This window comes from Perissodus microlepis, chromosome 14 (genome assembly GCF_051167445.1).
Source record: "Perissodus microlepis isolate ML-2025 ecotype Zambia chromosome 14, ASM5116744v1, whole genome shotgun sequence".
Lineage (NCBI taxonomy): Eukaryota > Metazoa > Chordata > Actinopteri > Cichliformes > Cichlidae > Perissodus > Perissodus microlepis.
Window position 1 is genome coordinate 821,843 of NC_140474.1, and position 18,655 is coordinate 840,497.

At 46.2% G+C, this 18,655-nt stretch overlaps 1 protein-coding gene and 2 pseudogenes across 1 annotated transcript; all 3 read left to right on the forward strand.

Moving 5' to 3' along the window:
• On the forward strand, positions 1–927 carry LOC146372775 (olfactory receptor 11A1-like). The gene has a single exon (XM_084951419.1). The coding sequence runs from the start codon at positions 1–3 to the stop codon at positions 925–927; it is 927 nt and encodes a 308-aa protein (XP_084807545.1).
• Positions 928–9,553: 8,626 nt separating this feature from the next.
• LOC146372776 (uncharacterized) lies at positions 9,554–10,183 on the forward strand (annotated as a pseudogene).
• A 2,487-nt stretch (positions 10,184–12,670) lies between these two features.
• On the forward strand, positions 12,671–13,599 carry LOC146372777 (olfactory receptor 52D1-like; annotated as a pseudogene).
• Positions 13,600–18,655: the final 5,056 nt, after the last annotated feature.

The window sequence follows — 18,655 nt, forward strand, 5'->3', positions numbered from 1 at the left end:
ATGACAAACCTTTCACAGGTTTCATATTTCACTTTCAGTGCCTACTTCGACACTGGGCCATTCAAATACTTATATTTCACTATTGTCATGTCTCTGTATGTCTTTATATTTGGATCTAACCTCCTGCTGATTGTGGTTATCTGTGTGAACAGAAGCTTACATGAACCTATGTACATGTTTCTGTGCAGCCTGTTTGTGAATGAGCTGTATGGTAGTACAGGGCTGTTTCCGTCCCTCCTGGTTCAGATCCTCTCTGATGTTCACACTGTTTCTGCTCCTCTGTGCTTCCTGCAGATCTTCTGTGTACACACATATGGAACTGCAGAGCTTGCTAACTTAGCCGTCATGTCTTATGACAGATATCTTGCAATATGTTTTCCTCTTCAATATCACACACGTATGAGTCCATGCAAGGTATCCATGCTCATTGCTCTAACGTGGTTTTCCTCATTTCTTGTAATCAGTCTTTTGATTTCTCTGAGTGCTCCTCTGCAGCTGTGTGGGAACATCATTAACAAAGTGTACTGTGGCAACTACTCCATTGTTAAACTGGCCTGTTCTGACACCACAGTCAATAACATCTATGGACTCATTTCCACTCCTCTCACGATCCTATGCCCTGTATCTCTGATTCTCTACACCTACATGAGGATCCTTAAAATCTGTTTTTCTGGATCCAAACAGACCCGACAGAAAGCCGTCAGCACCTGCACGCCTCACCTCGCTTCTCTGCTCAACTTTTCCTTCGGCTGCTTTTTTGAAATTCTGCAGAGCAGGTTTAACATGAACAGTGTACCCAGCATGCTGAGAATATTTTTATCATTATACTTTCTAACATGTCAACCTGTATTCAACCCTTTAATGTATGGACTGACCCTGTCCAAAATCTCTCTCACCTGCAAAAAACTACTCTGTGCTGACATGTAACACCCTGTTATTATATCCGTGCTAATAGTAAAACTAACTGCAGCAAATCTTGATGTATGAACAGATTTCATGAACTGAACACAGTAAAACCTTTGATGTCTTCATAGTTAAAAAATGAAACAAAACAAAAACAGGCAAAATTCTGCAGGTGCGCTACAAATAAGAGTTTTTATATGTGGTAAAGTAACTCTGGTAATCTGTTTCATTTTGAACTGTTACAGTGAGTGATGTTTAGTGGTGCAAAGGATCAAAAGTCTCATGGTTTGGATTGGATCACGTTTTTTTCGTCACTGATCGGATCAATTTTCGGATCAGCAGAAAAAAAAAGAAGACAAAAATGTAATTCGCCATTTACTTATTTAAGTATTTTTTGCCTATTAAAAAACATTCAACTCAAGACTCATTTCACGCAATTATATAAAAACAAATTAAGATGCAATATAGGGCAGTACAGGGCTTTGTATTGTGGAGATACAGAAATTCTTTTATTGCTGCCATATAATCTGCATCATTATAACTGCATTAATAACATTCTTTACAGCATTATTCCATTTAATAATATTTCTTACAGTATTGATATTGCATTAAAGTTGTTGATTGAAGATGTCCATTTGAGGATCCTTCCATTATGTTAACTTTTATTACAAGTACGGTTGGAAGTATTTTATACACATTGCATATTTGTGCTTATTTCGAGTTGATGTTCGGTTCATTAAGGGTCTTAAGCTTCACTGGCGTGACTGTCCAGGTGATACATGCTGAGGGAAACTAGAACATAGAAGGATAACTGCAATGCATGCTTACAACACATATAATCTAGGAATGTGTCAGGCCTGAGGCCTTAACTCATTTGGAGTCTCACTATATTTTACTCTACTTGGCAACAGATGACCAGAGCCAATAATTAGCCCCAGAGACCCTGAGGGCTTGAAGTTTATTACCTTGTATGGAAGGTGTTATAGAAAAGAGAAGTTCTATGTCTGCTTATAGCTATTAAAGATGTACAAGATGTACGATTAACTGTGACTAATTTCTGGAACCTATTTTAATCTGTCATTGACGCCATGGGGGGGGCGTGTACCCCACTGCTTTATAAGTATCCACAACATGTATTTTGGTCAGAAGACATATGTTGATGTTTTCTCCGGGCTGTTAATAAACTCACCGTTTGATTGCACTTTTCTGGGGCCTCCGTGGTTTGTGACACTGCTCTACATTGATCGATTTCGTGACAGCTACTAACATGCTTGATAAGTGGTAGATTAAAAGGAGTGACGCTCACATTATACAGTTTTTCCACTAAATATACATTGAAAATGATTCCAAATGCAGATCATTTTCAATTAATCATAAAATGCAGTTTGAAGAGACTAAATAACAAAAAGAAGTTAAAGCACCTTGTACACCTTTTTTATAGAATATTGGTTTCTTACCGGCAGCATAACTAAGGGAGGATCCAGGGTCACCTGATCCAGATTTACGACATTAGGAAATTGCTTCAGTATTTAGTGCGAAGCATACTGTAAAACAAACACTTAAATAAACATAAACATTTAATTAAAAGTGCGGAGCAGATTGATATATACATAAATGCTGGTGATGATCAGTGCAAAAATGGAACAGATGCAGAGTATAGAATCGTGTGTTTGTGGTGGGAACAGTCATATTGTTATATTATTGTTAATGAGTCCAACAGCAGAGGGGGAAGAAACTGTTCTTATGGCGAGAGGTTTTGGTCAGAATGGACCTGAGCCTCCTGCCTGAGGGGAGCAGGTCAAACAGACTGTGTCCAGGGTGAGAAGGGTCAGCTGAGATCCGAGCTGCACGCCCCAGTGTGCTGAAGGTGTCCCTGATAGTGGCTCCAGTGTACCACACGGTGATGGAGGAGGTGAGGATGGTGATTGCAGTGTAGAACTGCATCATTGTCTGTGTTGGCAGGTTGAATTTCTTCAGCTGCCTCAGGAAGTACATCCTCTGCTGGGCCTTCTTTATGACGGAGGTGATGGTGGAGCCCACCATCACATACGCAATTTTTCTTACATATTTACATTAAGGACAATGGTTACTATAAACAGAGAGTACTGTACAGTTATTAAATTAAATAAAAATAACTACAGATAAGAGGCAAACCAGGTTGTAGTGCGAATCGGTTAATTAACTTACAGTTAACAGTTACAGCGCAGATGTGAACATCTATGTTTGTTGGGAGCAGTTCTGATTGTACAGTCTGACAGCTGCAGGGAGGAAGGACCTGCGGAAACGCTCCTTCATGCATCTAGGATGCAGCGGTCTGTCACTGAAGCAGCTCTGCAGTTCAGCAACATCTACATGCATGGGGTGGGAGACTCTGTCCATCAGAGATGTTATTTTGGCCAGAGTCCTTCTGTCTCCCACCACCTGCACTGGGTCCAGGGTGCATCCCAGAACAGAGCTGGCCTTCCTGATGAGTTTATCCAGCCTCTTCCTCTCAGCTGCCGATAAACTGCTGCTCCAACATACAACACTGTAAAAAATGACAGATGCCACCACAGAGTCATAAAAGGTCTTTAAAAGCGCTCCCTGGACTCCAAATGACCTCAGCCGCCTCAGCAGGTAGAGTCTGCTCTGACCCTTCCTGTAAAGAGCCTCAGTGTTGTGGCTCCAGTCCAGTTTATTATTCAGGTGAACACCCAGGTACCTATAAGAGTCCACTATCTCAATGTCCACTCCCTGGATGTTCACCGGTGTCAGTGTGGTGGGTCTGCGTCTCCGGAAGTCCACCACCAACTCCTTGGTTTTCCCGGCGTTGATCAGCAGGTGGTTCTGCTGACACCAGTCAGCAAAGTCCAGAGTCCACTGTCTGTTCTCTGAGTCGTCCTCACCTGTGATGAGGCCGACTATGGCAGAGTCGCCAGAGAACTTCTGTAGGTGGCAGCGTGGGGAGTTGATGGAGAAGTCTGCAGTGTAGAGGGTGAAGAGGAATGGTGCCAGCACAGTTCCCTGTGGGGCCCCCGTACTGCAGACCAGCGACACAGCCCTGTGACCTCACATACTGTGGGCGGCCTGTGAGGTAGTCCAGTATCCACTGGGACATGTGGTGGTCCACTCCCGATAGCTCCAGCTTGTCTCTCAGAAGTCGTGGCTGGATGGTGTTGAAAGCACTGGAGAAATCAAAGAACATGATCCTCACAGTGCTTCCAGGCTTCTCCAGGTGAGTCAGAGCTCGGTGCAGGAGGTAGATGATGGCGTCCTCCTGCTGGTAAGCAAACTGTAGCGGATCCAATAAAGACCTCACCAGGGGGCGCAGATGGTTTAGAACCAACCTCTCGAGGGTCTTCGTCAGATGCGATGTCAGGGCTACCGGCCTGTAGCTGCTGAGGTCCTTGGGATGGGAGGTCTTTGGTACCGGTACCACACAGGAGGGCTTCCACAGCTGTGGTACTTTCCCCAGTGACAGGCTCAGCTTGAACAGATAACCTAGGATGCCACACAGTTCATCTGCGCAGCATCTCAGGAGCCTGGAGCTGACGCCATCTGGACCTGCAGCCTTCCGCACCTTGATCTTGCGAAGCTCGTTCCTCACTTGAAGTGCTGAGATAGAAAGAGTGGATTTTGGGGGAAGGGGGTGTATGTTGGAGTCCACAGAAGCTGGGGGTGGGTGTGATGGCTGGGAGCTGGGAGGTGTGAAGCTGAGAGGTGTGAAGTCCTGAGATGAAGGACAGGCAGTCCCTGAAGATGAAGGAGATTGCAGCAGGGGGGACGATGCTGTGGGAGGGGTGGGTGTTTGATCAAACCTTTTAAAATATTTATTTAGGTCATTCACCCACCCCAAGTCTCCTGCAGCCTGGGGAGTTGGTTTTTGTCCTGAGATTGTCTTCAGGCTGTTCCAAACCCCTCTGATGTTGTCCTGTTGCAGCTGCTCTTCCATCTTCCTCCTGTAGTTTTCCTTTCCTTGCCTTATCTTCCATTTCAGCTTCTTCTGGACAGCTCTCAGCTCCTGTTTGTCTCAAGATCTAAAGACTCTCTTCTCCAGGGGGCTGCAGAGGTTGTCCCACACAGTAAAACAGAAACAGTCCCTCAGGGCCTCTTCAGTCTCTGCCGACCATTTCCTTACTGTGCGTTTCACTACTGGTTCTCTGTGTACTAGAGGTTTATACACAGGCTGGAGATGAACCAGATTGTGATCAGAGCCCCCCAGGGGAGGGAGAGGTGATGAGCTGTATGCCTCCTTGGTGTTGGCATACAATAAGTCCAATGTTTTATTGTCTCTGGTGTAGCAGGTGACATACTGGGTGAAGGTGGGGAGAGTGGAGGACAGGGAGATGTGATTAAAGTCCCCAGAGATCAGGAAAAGGGCCTGAGGGTGCTGTGTTTGGAGTCTGCTGGTTACAGTGTGCAGGACCTCACAGGCTGCTGCAGCGCTAGCAGAAGGCGGGACATACACAGCTATCATAATATCATAAGTGTGTAAACTCTCGCGGTAGATAGTACGGTCTCATGCTAACCGCTAGCAGCCCAATGTCCTTACAGCATAGCGTCTCTTTGATAGATAAATGCCCAGAGTTACACCATCTATCGTTCACAAACACAGCCAGACCCCCTCCTCTCTTCTTACCACTCTCCGTTGTTCTGTCGGCCCGGATCAGATGAAAACCATCCATGTTTACGTGTGAGTCCGGAGTTAGCGCAGTTAGCCACGACTCTGTGAAGCACATCAGGCTGCACTCCCTGTAGCTCCTCTGATGTCGGGTAAGAGCCGCCAGTTCGTCTACTTTATTGGGGAGAGATCTCACATTCCCCATAATAATAGATGGAATCGGTGGCCGGTACCTCCTGACTTTACTGCGACGCCCGATCCCGGCCCGAGTACCACGTCTCTTCCTCCTCACCTCGCCTGGGATGTTAGCTTGCTCGGCGGTAGGCAGGGCAGCGGAGGCTCTGAGGGCTAACAGATGATCCCTGCTGTAAACAAAGGGAGGTCGGACCTCCAAGCGCTCTCCGGACAAAGACGCCGTAAAAAATGTAATAACGAACACCATTGTCCATAGAATTCTGAGCTCCATTGTGGGGGACAGCAGTCCACAATAGAAAAACAAATACAGTAAACACAAAAACAACAAAGAAACATATATTAAAGAGAAAAAAAGGATTTGTTCAGGTCGGAGCTGCTGATACTGGCTGCCAGCTCGGAGCGGCGCCGGAAGTGTCTTTAAGGTCATTAACATAAGATGGGGCATGATTATTTAAATCCTGTGAGAACAGAGACAAACTGATACAGACCAGAAAGGATACAAAAAAAGTATCACTAATTGTCAAAACCCGGGGCACAGGAGTCCAAAACAAAACACAATGGCAGGCTCCATGCCACGATGGCGATGGAGACAAAGCATCCTCAGGCAGCTTGGCAGGTGGTCAGCGGCAGCATGGGCAAAGATCCTTGAATGACTTGGCAGGTGGTTGGCCGCGGCCTGGGTGAAGACAGTTTGGCAGGCACAAATGGTGCAGGATGTGGCTTGGCAGGTGCAGGCAGTGCAGGATGTGGCATGGCAGGCACAAGACGTGCAGGACTCGGTGTGGCAGGCTTGGCAAGTACAGAACCAGATGACACTAAGACCTCTCGCTGAGACATGGCTGGGCCAGATGACACGAAAACCTCTGGCTCGCAAAAGGCTCTGATTGCTCTGGCTGGGGCTTTGCAGGGCTTGCAGGCACAGAAACTAGTTGGACAATAACCTCCCCAAAACCCAACAGTTACAGGTGCAGAAGGGGACTGGGTCTCAGCTACCCTCGCCCTGGGACCTGGCACAGGTGCAGGCACCCGGCACAGGTGCAGAAACCCACTGAACCCAAGCCACCCCCACCCGTGGAACTAGTGCGGGTGCTAAGGTGGACTGGGTCTCGGCTAACCTCACCCTGGAAGCTGGCACAGGAAAAAGAGATGGCTTAGTATTGGCCTCATGTTTGACCCATACAAACATCAGTCTTTGAAGAGGTTAGCTCAGCGAGAGAAAACACAGACTACAGAAAAATTTGCTGTAGGTAGCTAGACATAGTGCTTGGAGCAGCCGGCACAACACTTTTACAGGCAGGTTCAAAACACAGCACACAAAGAGCAGATTCAAAGTCTTTAGACTGACAAACATAAGGATCAGTCTCTGATTGACAGCCAGTCTAATCCTAAGGGAAATCCCAGAATGTGGCAGCAAAGACCCTGACAAGTCATGATTCTGAGTCCTGCTTGACAAACTCAGGAGCAGAGAGTTCAGTACTGTCACTTGCCGGTTTGTCTGGGAACTTAGCCTATATCTGTCATGGCACAGGCCGTCAGAAACAGGATGGACCCATGGGGCACATTAAAAACACAGACACTGGAATTGATCGATGGTCAAAGAGACTGTAACAGAGGAGAGTGGTATCAGCGCGGGGTTTAAACGGTCTGCAAGATTATCCAATGACACTGATTCCCAGTAGCTTACTTGTCTGCCGGCACATGTAGTAAATTTGGAGAAGGTCTGGTTGAGTTTGAGGTATTCCAATCCGTGAAGAAGTCCGATTGTGAGTGCAGAGAGGCAAGCAGGTGAGAAGAATGGAGTCTATACCGGAGTGAGGGTGGAGAATACAGCAGCAAAAGTCCAGTGACCGAGTGGAAGGAGAAATGTAGATGGTGAAGTGAGTAATCCATGGACACAACTAAGCACAAGAGAAACAAGGTAAGTACAAGCATGAGATTCGAAGAAGTACATGAGTTGGCTGAACTAACGCTGGGTAGCTGATGATATGGCAAAGAGTTGTTGTGTGTGCTGGTCTTAAATACTGTAGCTCCTAATTAGCCCCAGATGCAGCTCCCAGGAAAAAAACTAGGTCGACTCCACCCAGAGGAGCAGAAACATGACACCAACATTTGGTGAGGAATGCAGCACATTTGCTCTACTCACCCATGAACACCTCTCGAGTGGGGAGAGCTCATTCAAAAGAAAGCAGTCCTACATATTTATTTGATATGTGCATTGAAGGACATATCCTGGTCAAAAATGACTCCAAGATTCACAGTGTTACTGGAGACCAAGGTCATGCCATCCAGACAAAGATTTCTTTAGATACCATATTTCTAAGATTTTTAGGGCTGCTTCTAAATTCAGTTTGATCTGAATTAAGAAGCAGAAAGTTAGCGGCAATCCAGGTCTTTATGTCTTTAAGACATTCCTGCAGTTTAACTAATTGGTGTGTGTTATCTGGCTTCATGGATAAATAAAGTTGATCCACTGCTGACTAATCTTTTTAAACTCTCACTCCCGTCTCTTGCCCCACTGATTGCTAATATCGTACACTCCTCTCTTATATTTGGTTCTGTTCCTTCTTCTCTTAAAACTGCAATAATAACCCCAATACTGAAAAAGAATGGTTCAGATCCCTCCAGTCTAAATAATTTCAGGCCAATTTCAAATTTGCCTTTCTTAGCCAAAATTCTGGAAAAGATAGTGGCTGCACAGGTTCATCGTCATCCCACTGGAAATTACTCGTACGAACAGTTTCAGTCCGGCTTCCGTTCATGTCACAGTACAGAAACATCTCTAGTAAAAATCACTAATGATCTTCTGCTTGCAGCTGACTCTGGACTCATCTCCATCCTCATTCTCCTTGACCTTACAGCAGCTTTTGACACTATCTCCCACTGCATCCTTTTTCACAGATTAGCATCTATTGGCATCAATGGTACAGCACTCGCCTGGTTTACTTCTTATCTCTCTGGCCGCTCACAGATCAGTATCTACTCCAGTTAATTCCGGTGTACCCCAAGGCTCTGTCCTGGGTCCTCTACTTTTTATCATCTATCTCCTACCCATAGGTAATATTTTCAGGAATCATAACATCCAGTTTCACTGCTACGCAGATGACACCCAGCTCTACCTATCCTCCAAACCCACAGCTACTCTCCCACCCACATCCATTTCTGACTGTTTAAGTGAAATCAAGCTCTGGTTTACTCACAACTTTCTTAAACTTAATGGCAATAAAACAGAGTTAATTTTAATAGGCTCCAGATCAAAACTGATAACTCTGTTGTCACACCCTCCCCTCAGGTTAAGAGTCTTGGATTCATCCTCGACAACACTCTGTCCTTCACAGCACATATAAATGATATCACTCAGTCTTCCTACTTTCATCTCCGTAATATTAATCGCCTTCATCCCTCACTCACTGCAAGCAGTACCGCCATACTCGTCAATGCTCTTGTCATCTCGTTTAGATTACTGTAATTCTCTTCTCTATGGTTTACCTCATAAATCCCTCCATAAATTGCAGTTAGTTCAAAATAAAGCTGCTCGTATTATTTCCAGAATTAGATCCACTGAACATATAACAGCTGTTCTTAAACAGCTCCATTGGCTTCCGATTCACCTCCGTGTCAATTTCAACATCCCGCTTCTCACTTTCAAAGCGCTTCATAACCTCGCTCCTCCATATTTATCTGATCTTCTACATACATTCTCGTTTGGCTCTTGGCGAAGGCAGTCGCACTTTTCTCCTCTCCTCCTTCCCCTTATCTTCCCTGCTTAGCCTCTTGTGTCTTTGTCTTGTCTCATGTGTATTTCACTTCCCTGGAACAGTCTCTCACAGTCTGTGTCTAAAAACCTAAAAGAGAATTATGGATTTGATCAACTGGTCTCTGAATGCTATTGACACCCTTTTCTCAACGTGAAGTCTGGGCTCGGGAGAGCCCGAGTGCCCTGGAGGGACTTTCCCTGCTGGGTACACGATGGACGGGTGGCAGACATGGAGGGTCGTGTGCCTGGCAGGACTGTCGATCGAGGACGCTGAAGATATCTACCTATTCGGAACCATGATAACAGGGTTCTTGCTGATCGGAGCTGGCTTGGCCCTGGCTTATCGGAGAATTAAGAAAGCGGAACCGGCTGTTCAAACCCCCATAAGGCTGCCCACTGGGATTGAAACGATGGGACGAGGTGCGGCTTCTCAGAAAGGGCTCACTGAGTGCAGCATGGTTAAGAGCTTGGAGGCGCTAACGGCTGCAGTGAATGCTCAGAATAACACCTCTGAGCGTATATTGGATTACATCAGGGAAGAATCCATTCGGAACAACATCTCTGGGCGGAAGCTGGATTACATCGCGGATCAGTTGGCTGCGGTCGTGAGGTCTCAGAATCTGCTCTGTGAGCAAAAGAGTGACAAGACCACGGAATTGAAGGTAAATAACATCATGGAGAAACTCCCAGCTATCCAACGGGAGATTGAGAGACCAGTGTCGGAGTGTTAAAAACAACTTGAAATTCTCCTGAGTTGTCGCAAAAGAAGAATTACCATCATAATGTGGCTACCCCTTCGGCGCCAGCTGCGGTCTCAAGGCTGGAGCTGAACAAAACTCCCTGATAATGACTGTGTTGAGTCTGTTCCTTCCCATTCCATGCAAGGCCACCTGGGTTGGCTGGTAGACTGTTTACTTAGCCTGGCAGGGCGAAGGACACTGTCTCAGCTGAACTATGGACACATACACACATACATTTACACTGATAAGCACTCACACATCCCCCCTCCCCTTCCAATGCCTTCGATGCTTGTTGCCTCCTGGGAACACGAGGCGGGTCTGGGCCCGCGCTGGAGAGTCGGCGCAGTGGCAGGATGGCTGCTGTGTTGCCTGGGATTACTCCTTATCCCCTACCCAACCCTGTTGCTGGTCACGTGCTCTATAATGTTGTGCTGTGGACATTTATGTGCTTTCTGTGCAGAGGAGTTTTTTTGTTTCCTGTTCTTATGCTGTCCTCTATAGCCCAGCATGAGCAGAGGTCTCTTTTTTTCCTCTTGTACTTTCCCATTGTAGTGTACATTTCAGTGTTTTTCTGTAATGCAACCGTTCTCTGACTTGTGTCCCCATGTGATGTCTGTGTTGTGTGTGTAAGGTCGGGGGGCGGGTTCATTCCACTGCAGGGCAACCTGCCACTGCATGTGGCGGATAAAATTTGAACTTGAACTACATACTCACCTGCTCGTGCACTTCACTCTTCTTCAGCTTCTCTTCTGTCTGTTCCACCTGCTTGCCTGACTACCACGGGACTCAGAGCCTTTACACTCTCTCACCACTTTTAAATCACATCTCAAAACCCATGTATTCAGAATTGTGCTTATTTTTCTTTTTTGGTTGCCATGTTTGTTATATTGTATTGCTGCTATTGTTCTTGTGCTATAGTAAGGTGACCTTCAGGGTCTTAAAGGCACCTATAAATAAAATGTATTATTATTATTATTATTATTATTATGCTATTCCTTCTTATGATACTGCCTTAGGGAAACATGCATAATGCGTGGCACTCCAACCGTCTGTTCCCCTCCTCAATCGGATATGTTTAGCCTGTCTACTCTAGCTTGTTAATAGCTTGCTCCCATAAAACAACTGTTCAGCGTCATTTTAACATTCATATAGATACTAAAAATGACAGCCTCAACAAGGCATTTAATCTATTATTAGACTTAACTGGCTTCCTTCAAAATGTAAAAGAATCCACCCAATCCACACCCTGCCACGTACCCGACCTAGGGCAGGGAGCCATCCTGCCAGAGGTTCTGTTGCTCAGCCAGCCGGCACCCTCTTCCCAGAGGAAACGGCGCTCCCACCATTGGCACCCTATGCCTCATACTGTGATTTAACTCTGACACAGTCCTTTTACCAGTTTTTGGAGATTACTATCACCTTGGCAACCAATTCATCCTACTCAACTGTGCTACCTCTGTCGCTTTGTGCAGCCGCAGCCGAAGCTACATATGTCAGCTGGGGGATCATTTGAGCCTGTGCAGCCACGACCTGTCTCTACTGAGGGCTCAGGCAAGCCTTCTAATGATACTGCCTAACGGAAGTATGGATAATTTAAACAGAAATGGTCTTATTATGGAACCCTTTTCTCTCCAGCCAGAGGCGCCGATGGCACGATATGGCAGCCTCACTTCTGTCAGTCTGCCCCAGGGCAGCTGTGGCTACAACTGTAGCCTCCACCAGTGTGTGAATGTGAGAGTGAATGAATAGTGGAATTGTAAAGCGCTTTGAGGGTCTCGAAAAGCGCTATATTAATGCAATCCATTATTATTCTCTCCTCCCCAATTGGACCAGGAGTGATATGCTTAGTCTGTCCACTCCAGCTTGTTAATTAACCAAAGGCCAAGACAGTTTTAATTCATCTGAAAGCCCTTGGCCTTGTCTACCCTAGCTGGAAAACTCAAAAACCTGATTTATTTGTTGTTATATTTTTTTCACCGTGGGCCTTAACTTCAATAATTACTTCCTCCAAAGCATCAACATGTCTTTTAGACCCCATTCCTACAAAACTGCTTAAAGAAGTCCTGCCATTAATTAATGATAATAAATGAACATGGTGTTCAAAATGGTCAAAGTGGTTTTAGCACAAAGGTCCAGCTACGAAACATTCTTTGCGTCCAGCGCTTTAATTTATTTGCAAACAACTTGTTTGAATATACATTGTGTATTTGAAATTAAATAATTATGGTTTGTATTTATTGGCATCGTGTCATGATGGCTTTTTAAGATTCTATATAATTTTTAAAAAAAGTCAGTGTCATCTCGTCTTTCCCCTGATAATGACGTTATACTGCTGCAGTGGAAAGGATAAAACAAGAAGTGGTTCAGTGCAGTTGGGAGGGACTTACAATCAGGCCGCTGTTGGGTGATTCTCATCCTTAAATGTAGCTCAGTTTGTGCACAGTTTAAGTGATGTATGGTAAAAACAAAAAGAGGATCATGATGAACTTTTCACAGGTTTCATATTTCACACTCACTGCCTACCTCGACAGCGGGGCTTTGAAACATTTATATTTCACAGTTGTTGCATTTTTATATATTGTTATTGTTGCTGTCAATGTCCTGCTGATTGTGGTTATCTGTGTGAACAGAAGCTTACATGAACCTATGTACATGTTTCTGTGCAGCCTGTTTGTGAATGAGCTGTATGGTAGTACAGGGCTGTTTCCGTTCCTCCTGGTTCAGATCCTCTCTGATGTTCACACTGTTTCTGCTCCTCTGTGCTTCCTGCAGATCTTCTGTGTACACACATATGGAACTGCAGAGCTTGCTAACTTAGTCGTCATGTCTTATGACAGATATCTTGCAATATGTTGTCCTCTTCAATATCACACACGTATGAGTCCATGCAAGGTATCCATGCTCATTGTTCTAACGTGGTTTTCCTCATTTCTTGGAATCAGTCTTTTGATTTCTCTGAGTGCTCCTCTGCAGCTGTGTGGGAACATCATTAACAAAGTGTACTGTGACAACTATTCTGTTGTTAAACTGGCCTGTTCTCACACCACAGTCAATAACATCTATGGTCTTATTGCCACTTCTCTCACCATCATATCCGCTGTCTCTCTGATTCTCTACACCTACATGAGGATCCTTAAAGTCTGTTTTTCTGGATCCAAACAGACGCGACACAAAGCCATCAGCACCTGCACGCATCACCTCGCTTCTCTGCTCAACTTTTCATGCGGTGCCTTTTTTGAAATTGCACAAAGCAGATTAAACATGAAACATGTCCCAAATATGGTGCGTATTTTTTTTTATCATTATACTGGCTCATATGCCCACCGCTCTGTAATCCTTTACTTTATGGACTGAATCTGACCAAAATCCGGATCATATATAAAGGTCTAATCTTAAGTAAAGTCTAAATGCTTGATGTTAGAACTTGGACCAGTCAGTGCAACAGCAGAGAGAAAATGTGGAGAGGATCCAGGCTCCTTCTGTCTTCTGTATATGCTCATGCTCTGTGTTTGAAAACAGTTTACTGTTAGCCTATAAAATAATTTTAGAACGTAAAACTATGTTTCAAATACTTTCATTTTTGCTTTGTTTGTTCTCTTTAGACTCATTTTTCTCAAAAATTTAAGTTAAAAATAAAATAACTGTACAACAAAATACACAAATACACAATATAGAACATATATAAGAATATATGAGGAAATATAGAACAGTAACAGCAGCTGTACAAATACTAAATGCTAATGAAGAAATATCATGTCCAGGGTTGTGCAATCCACATGTGTAAGTGTCTTGTGCAGTGCAAATATGCTTAAAGTGATTTATTTAAGTAACTTGTGATAAAGTGATTCGATTAGATGACCACACAGTGTAGTTGTGCAGTGGCCACTAGTGTAAACAAATGTCCAGAAAGTCCAGTGTGTGTGTAAAAAACACGACTGTGTGTGTGATTGAGAGACCGTATCGCCTGCGGGAAGAAGCTCCTCCTCAGTCTCTCTATGTTGGTCTTCAGGGAGCGGAATCGCTTTCCTGACCTCAACAGAGAGAACAGTCCGTTGTTGGGATGGCTGAGGTCCTTCACGATCTTCCTGGCCTTGGTCCAGCACCGCCTGCTGTAGATTGAGTGCAGGTCAGGGAGCTCGGAGCGGACGGTGCGCTCAGCTGATCGCACAACCCTCTGTAGAGCTCGTCTGTCCTGCATGGTGCTGTTCCCGAACCAGGTTGAGATGTTTCCCGTCAGGATGCTCTCTATGGTGCACGAGTAAAAGTTCCTGAGCACCTTGGAGGGCAGTCGGAAGTCTCTCAAGCGTCTGAGGTGGTAGAGACGCTGTTGGGCCTTTTTCACCACGGTGTTGATGTGACAGGACCATGACAGGTCCTGCGTGATGTGAACTCCAAGGTATTTGAAGCTGCCACTCTCTCCACTGGGCACTCGTTGATGGCGGGGGTCCGGTAGTTCCTCTCCTGCTTAGTGCTGAACTCCACTATCAACTCTTTTGTCTTACTGACGTTTAGAAGGAGGTTGTTCCTCTGGCACCAGTTCTCCAGATTCCTAATCTCCTTCAGGTAGGCCGCCTCGTTGTTGTCAGAGATCAGGCCCACCACGACGGTGTCGTCAGCAAACTTAATGATGGTGGTGGAGCTGGTAGTGGCCACACAGTCATATGTGTACAAAGAGTACAGCAGGGGGCTCAGAACACACCCCTGGGGGGCTCCAGTGCTGAGAGTGGTGGAGGCTGAGATATATCTGCCCATCCTTACTGCCTGTGGTCTGCCAGTTAGGAAGCTGGAGATCCACTGACACATAGATGAGCTGAGTCCCAGATGCTCCAGCTTGGTGGTGAGTGTGGAGGGAATTTTGGTATTAAAGGCAGAGCTGTAGTCTATGAAGAGCATTTTAACATAATTCCCCCTTCTAGTGTCCAAGTGAGTAAGTGATGTGTGGAGGAGATGAGAGATGGCATCGTCTGTGGAACGATTTGGATGGTAAGCGAACTGTAGTGGGTCCAGTGTGTCTGGTAGTGAAGAAATGATGAAGTCTCTGACCAGGCGTTCAAAGCACTTCATCACTACTGAGGTGAGGGCTACAGGGCGATAGTCATTGAGAGAAGCAGGGTGGGGTTTCTTCGGGACAGGAACAATGATGGACTCCTTGAAGCATGTGGGGATCACCGACTGAGATAAAGAGATGTTGAATATCTTGTTGAATATCTCAGTGAACACAGGAGCTAGCTGGTATGCGCAGTCTCTGAGGATACAACCTGGGATGCCGTCTGGTCCTGCTGCTTTCCTGGTGTTCACTCTCTTGAAGGCTCTCCTCACGTCATGCTCGGAGATGACGAGCACGTTTCCGGTGCTGGCAGTATCTTCCTGTCTGCAGCCATTAGCGCCGCTAGCACTAGCATCGTTGGAGTCCTTAGCTGCAGCCTCGAAGCGAGCATAGAAAGTGTTCAGCTCGTCTGCCAGAGTCACGGCCGCGTTCGTCATACCGGTTGTTGGTGCTTTATAATCCGTTATTGTCCTTAGTCCCCGCCACAGACTCCTAGAGTCACTCTGTTGGAGTTGTGACTCTAGTTTCCTCCCGTAGCGCTGCTTCACCTCTTTCCCCGCCTTTCGCACGTCATATGACGCGGCTTTGTACGGGTCCATGTCCCCCGTCGTGAGTCCCGTGTTGTAGGCAGCGGTGTGGGATCTCAGAGCGTCGCGGATGATTTTATCCACCCACGGCTTCTGGTTGGGAAACGTTGTGATAGTCTTTGTCTCCAGGGTATCATCCGCTAGTTTCCCGATGAATCCCACAACCGCTTCCATAAACACATTGACATCATCATCGGAGCTGCTTCTGAACATGTCCCAGTCTGCGTCATCGAGTGCGTCCTGTAATGTTCCCACCGATTGGTCCGTCCAGCGCGCGACCTTCCTCTGAACCGGATCTTCCTGTTTCAGCTTTTGTTTGTATTTTGGCAGGAGGAAGATGGCGGCGTGATTGGATTTGCCAAACGGAGGGCGAGATTGTGCCTTGTAGCCGTCCTTGACCATAGTGTAGCAGTGGTCCAGTGTCCTTTCACCTCTGGTGGGGCAGGTGATGTGTTGATGAAAGTTCGGCGCTGCGCGTTTGAGGTTGGCAGTATTAAAGTCCCCCGTAACAATAAGCGTGGCGTCCCGGTGTTGTGTCTGGTGCTGTGTGAGTGCCTCATGCAGCTCGCATAAGGCGGTGACCGTGTCCGCTTGTGGTGGAATATAAACGGCACTTATAATGACCGATGTAAACTCTCGAGGTAGATAAAAAGGACGACACATAATGGACAGTAGTTCCAGATTTGGTGTGCAGGAGCGTGTGAGAGGAACAACACTCGCGCTGTTGCACCAATTGTTGTTCACCATTAAACACACGCCGCCTCCCCTTGACTTCCCCGAGTCCCGTGTCCTGCCCATGCGGTGAACCGAGAAGAACTCGGCCGGCTGGATGGCGTGGTCCGGCACCGCTGGGTTCAGCCATGTCTCGGTGAAGCAGAGGAGATTGCAGTCCCGAATGTCTCTCTGGAACTTTTTCCTGGCCCTGAGGTCATCAAGCTTGTTCTCCAGTGACTGGACGTTGGCGAGCAGGATGCTAGGCAGAGGTGTGCGGTGTGCACGAGCTCTCAGCCTGTTCCTGACGCCGGCTCGTTTCCCTCGAGGCTGCCGCTTCGCGTCGCGTCTCCCTCGAGGCTGCCGCTTCGCGTCGCGTCCTTTGTTCTTCCTCAAGATCTCACTCGGCCAGCTCGGATCCGGAGTTAAAAACTTTGAATTGTGAGTACATTGTATACCAATAGAAACAAGAGTGTCTCTGTCATACCTAATGTACCCCATGGTGATGATTTTGCTGATTTAAAAACGCTGAAAACTAACTTAAAAAACAAAAACAAAGAAAAGGTGGTCGGAGCAGTCGTGACGGCAGCCGACCGCACCGGCACCATCTTCACACTCTGCACTCTAATTACAGTGGCATCACACTCCTCAGTCTCCTCAGTCTCCTGGGAATTTTGATGGCAGGGTACTGGGAAGAAAGACAAACAATGGAGTTTTCATCCTGGTCATGGAACAATGGACAAGCTCTTTGTTCTGTAAAGGATATTTCAGGGTGTGTGGGAGTTTGCCCAACCAGTCTACATGTTTTATTGAGTTGGAGAAAAGATACAACCTCATTCAGCTGTGGTGTCCATCAATCTCTGTGTTTAACTGTTGTGATAGCTTAGTCCATATTGCTGGCAAAGGGCAGAGCAGGCTGTACCTGGAGAGGAGGCTTAGGTCTTTTGGAGTGAAGGGCCCACTCCTGAAGAGCTTCTATGACTCTGTGGTGGCCTCAGCCATCTTTTAAGGTGTGGTCTGCTGGTGTGGCAGCATCTCTGCTGTGGACAGGAAGAGACTGAACAGGCTGATCAGAAGGGCCAGCTCTGTCCTAGGATGCCCTCTGGACCCAGTGGAGGTGGTGAGTGACAGGAGAATGGTGGCTAAGCTGTCATCCCTGTTGGACAACATCTCCCAGCCCATGCAGGAGACTCTGACAGCACTGAGCAGCTCCTTCAGTGGCTGCGGCACCCACCTGGCATGTGGGACGCAGGTCTCCTTCCAGCTACTGTCAGACTCCACATGTGCAATAGCAATAACACTAAGTGCAATATTCTTTTTCTGACAATGTTGTATTATACTCAGTTGTATATAGTATTTTATTTTATTCTAATGTATTGTGTACAGTATCTTATTCTTATCCTATTCCAGTGTTTTACTTATTTTTGCGATCTAACTTTGCACTGTCCACTGTCTGCTGTAACAAAACAAATTTCCCACGTGTGGGACTAAACAACCTTTCGTACAGCCTTAATAACAGTCTTGCCAAAGCCTGGTAAGGCAAGGATCCCCTGGAGTGCAATAACTATCGACCTATTTCCGACTAAGGCCATATTACTGATGAATCTAGTAGGTCCCGATCTCTGATTGGTCTTTTCTTTATGGACGTCCAGAATGCATTTGACCAAGTGGAGTGGAGGTTTTTGTAGAAAGTATTAGAAAATGTAACTTTGGCCCAAAATTTATTAAGATGATAAAAATTTTATACACCGAGCCTTCAGCCAATGTCTGTATTGGTGGAATTCCCTCATCTACATTTAGTATATTTCACGGGACAAGACAGGGATGTTGATGGTTCTGTCCCACCGCTGGAACGAGACAATTCTACTACAACAGCAAAAGCAGGACGCAAGTCACCAAAGTTCTTTGTGTTACTCGTGCACGAGGGAGGGCTGACGAGTGCCGTTCCTTCGCTTGACCCCAGTTGCTCTCGTCTGCTCCCTCGTAGCACTGCTCTTTGTTGCAGTTTCATGACTATGCATAAGTTCATTAACATATGACGTCTTACATAGGCATACCTGTGAAGAGAGAGTACCTTGTCTGTATGTCGTGTAGGGATGCGTGTGTGTTTGTGTGTGT

What these genes read in the sequence shown, in the direction of transcription:
- LOC146372775 (XM_084951419.1), top strand. Translation starts at nt 1, where the DNA reads ATGACAAACCTTTCACAGGTTTCATATTTCACTTTCAGTGCCTACTTC.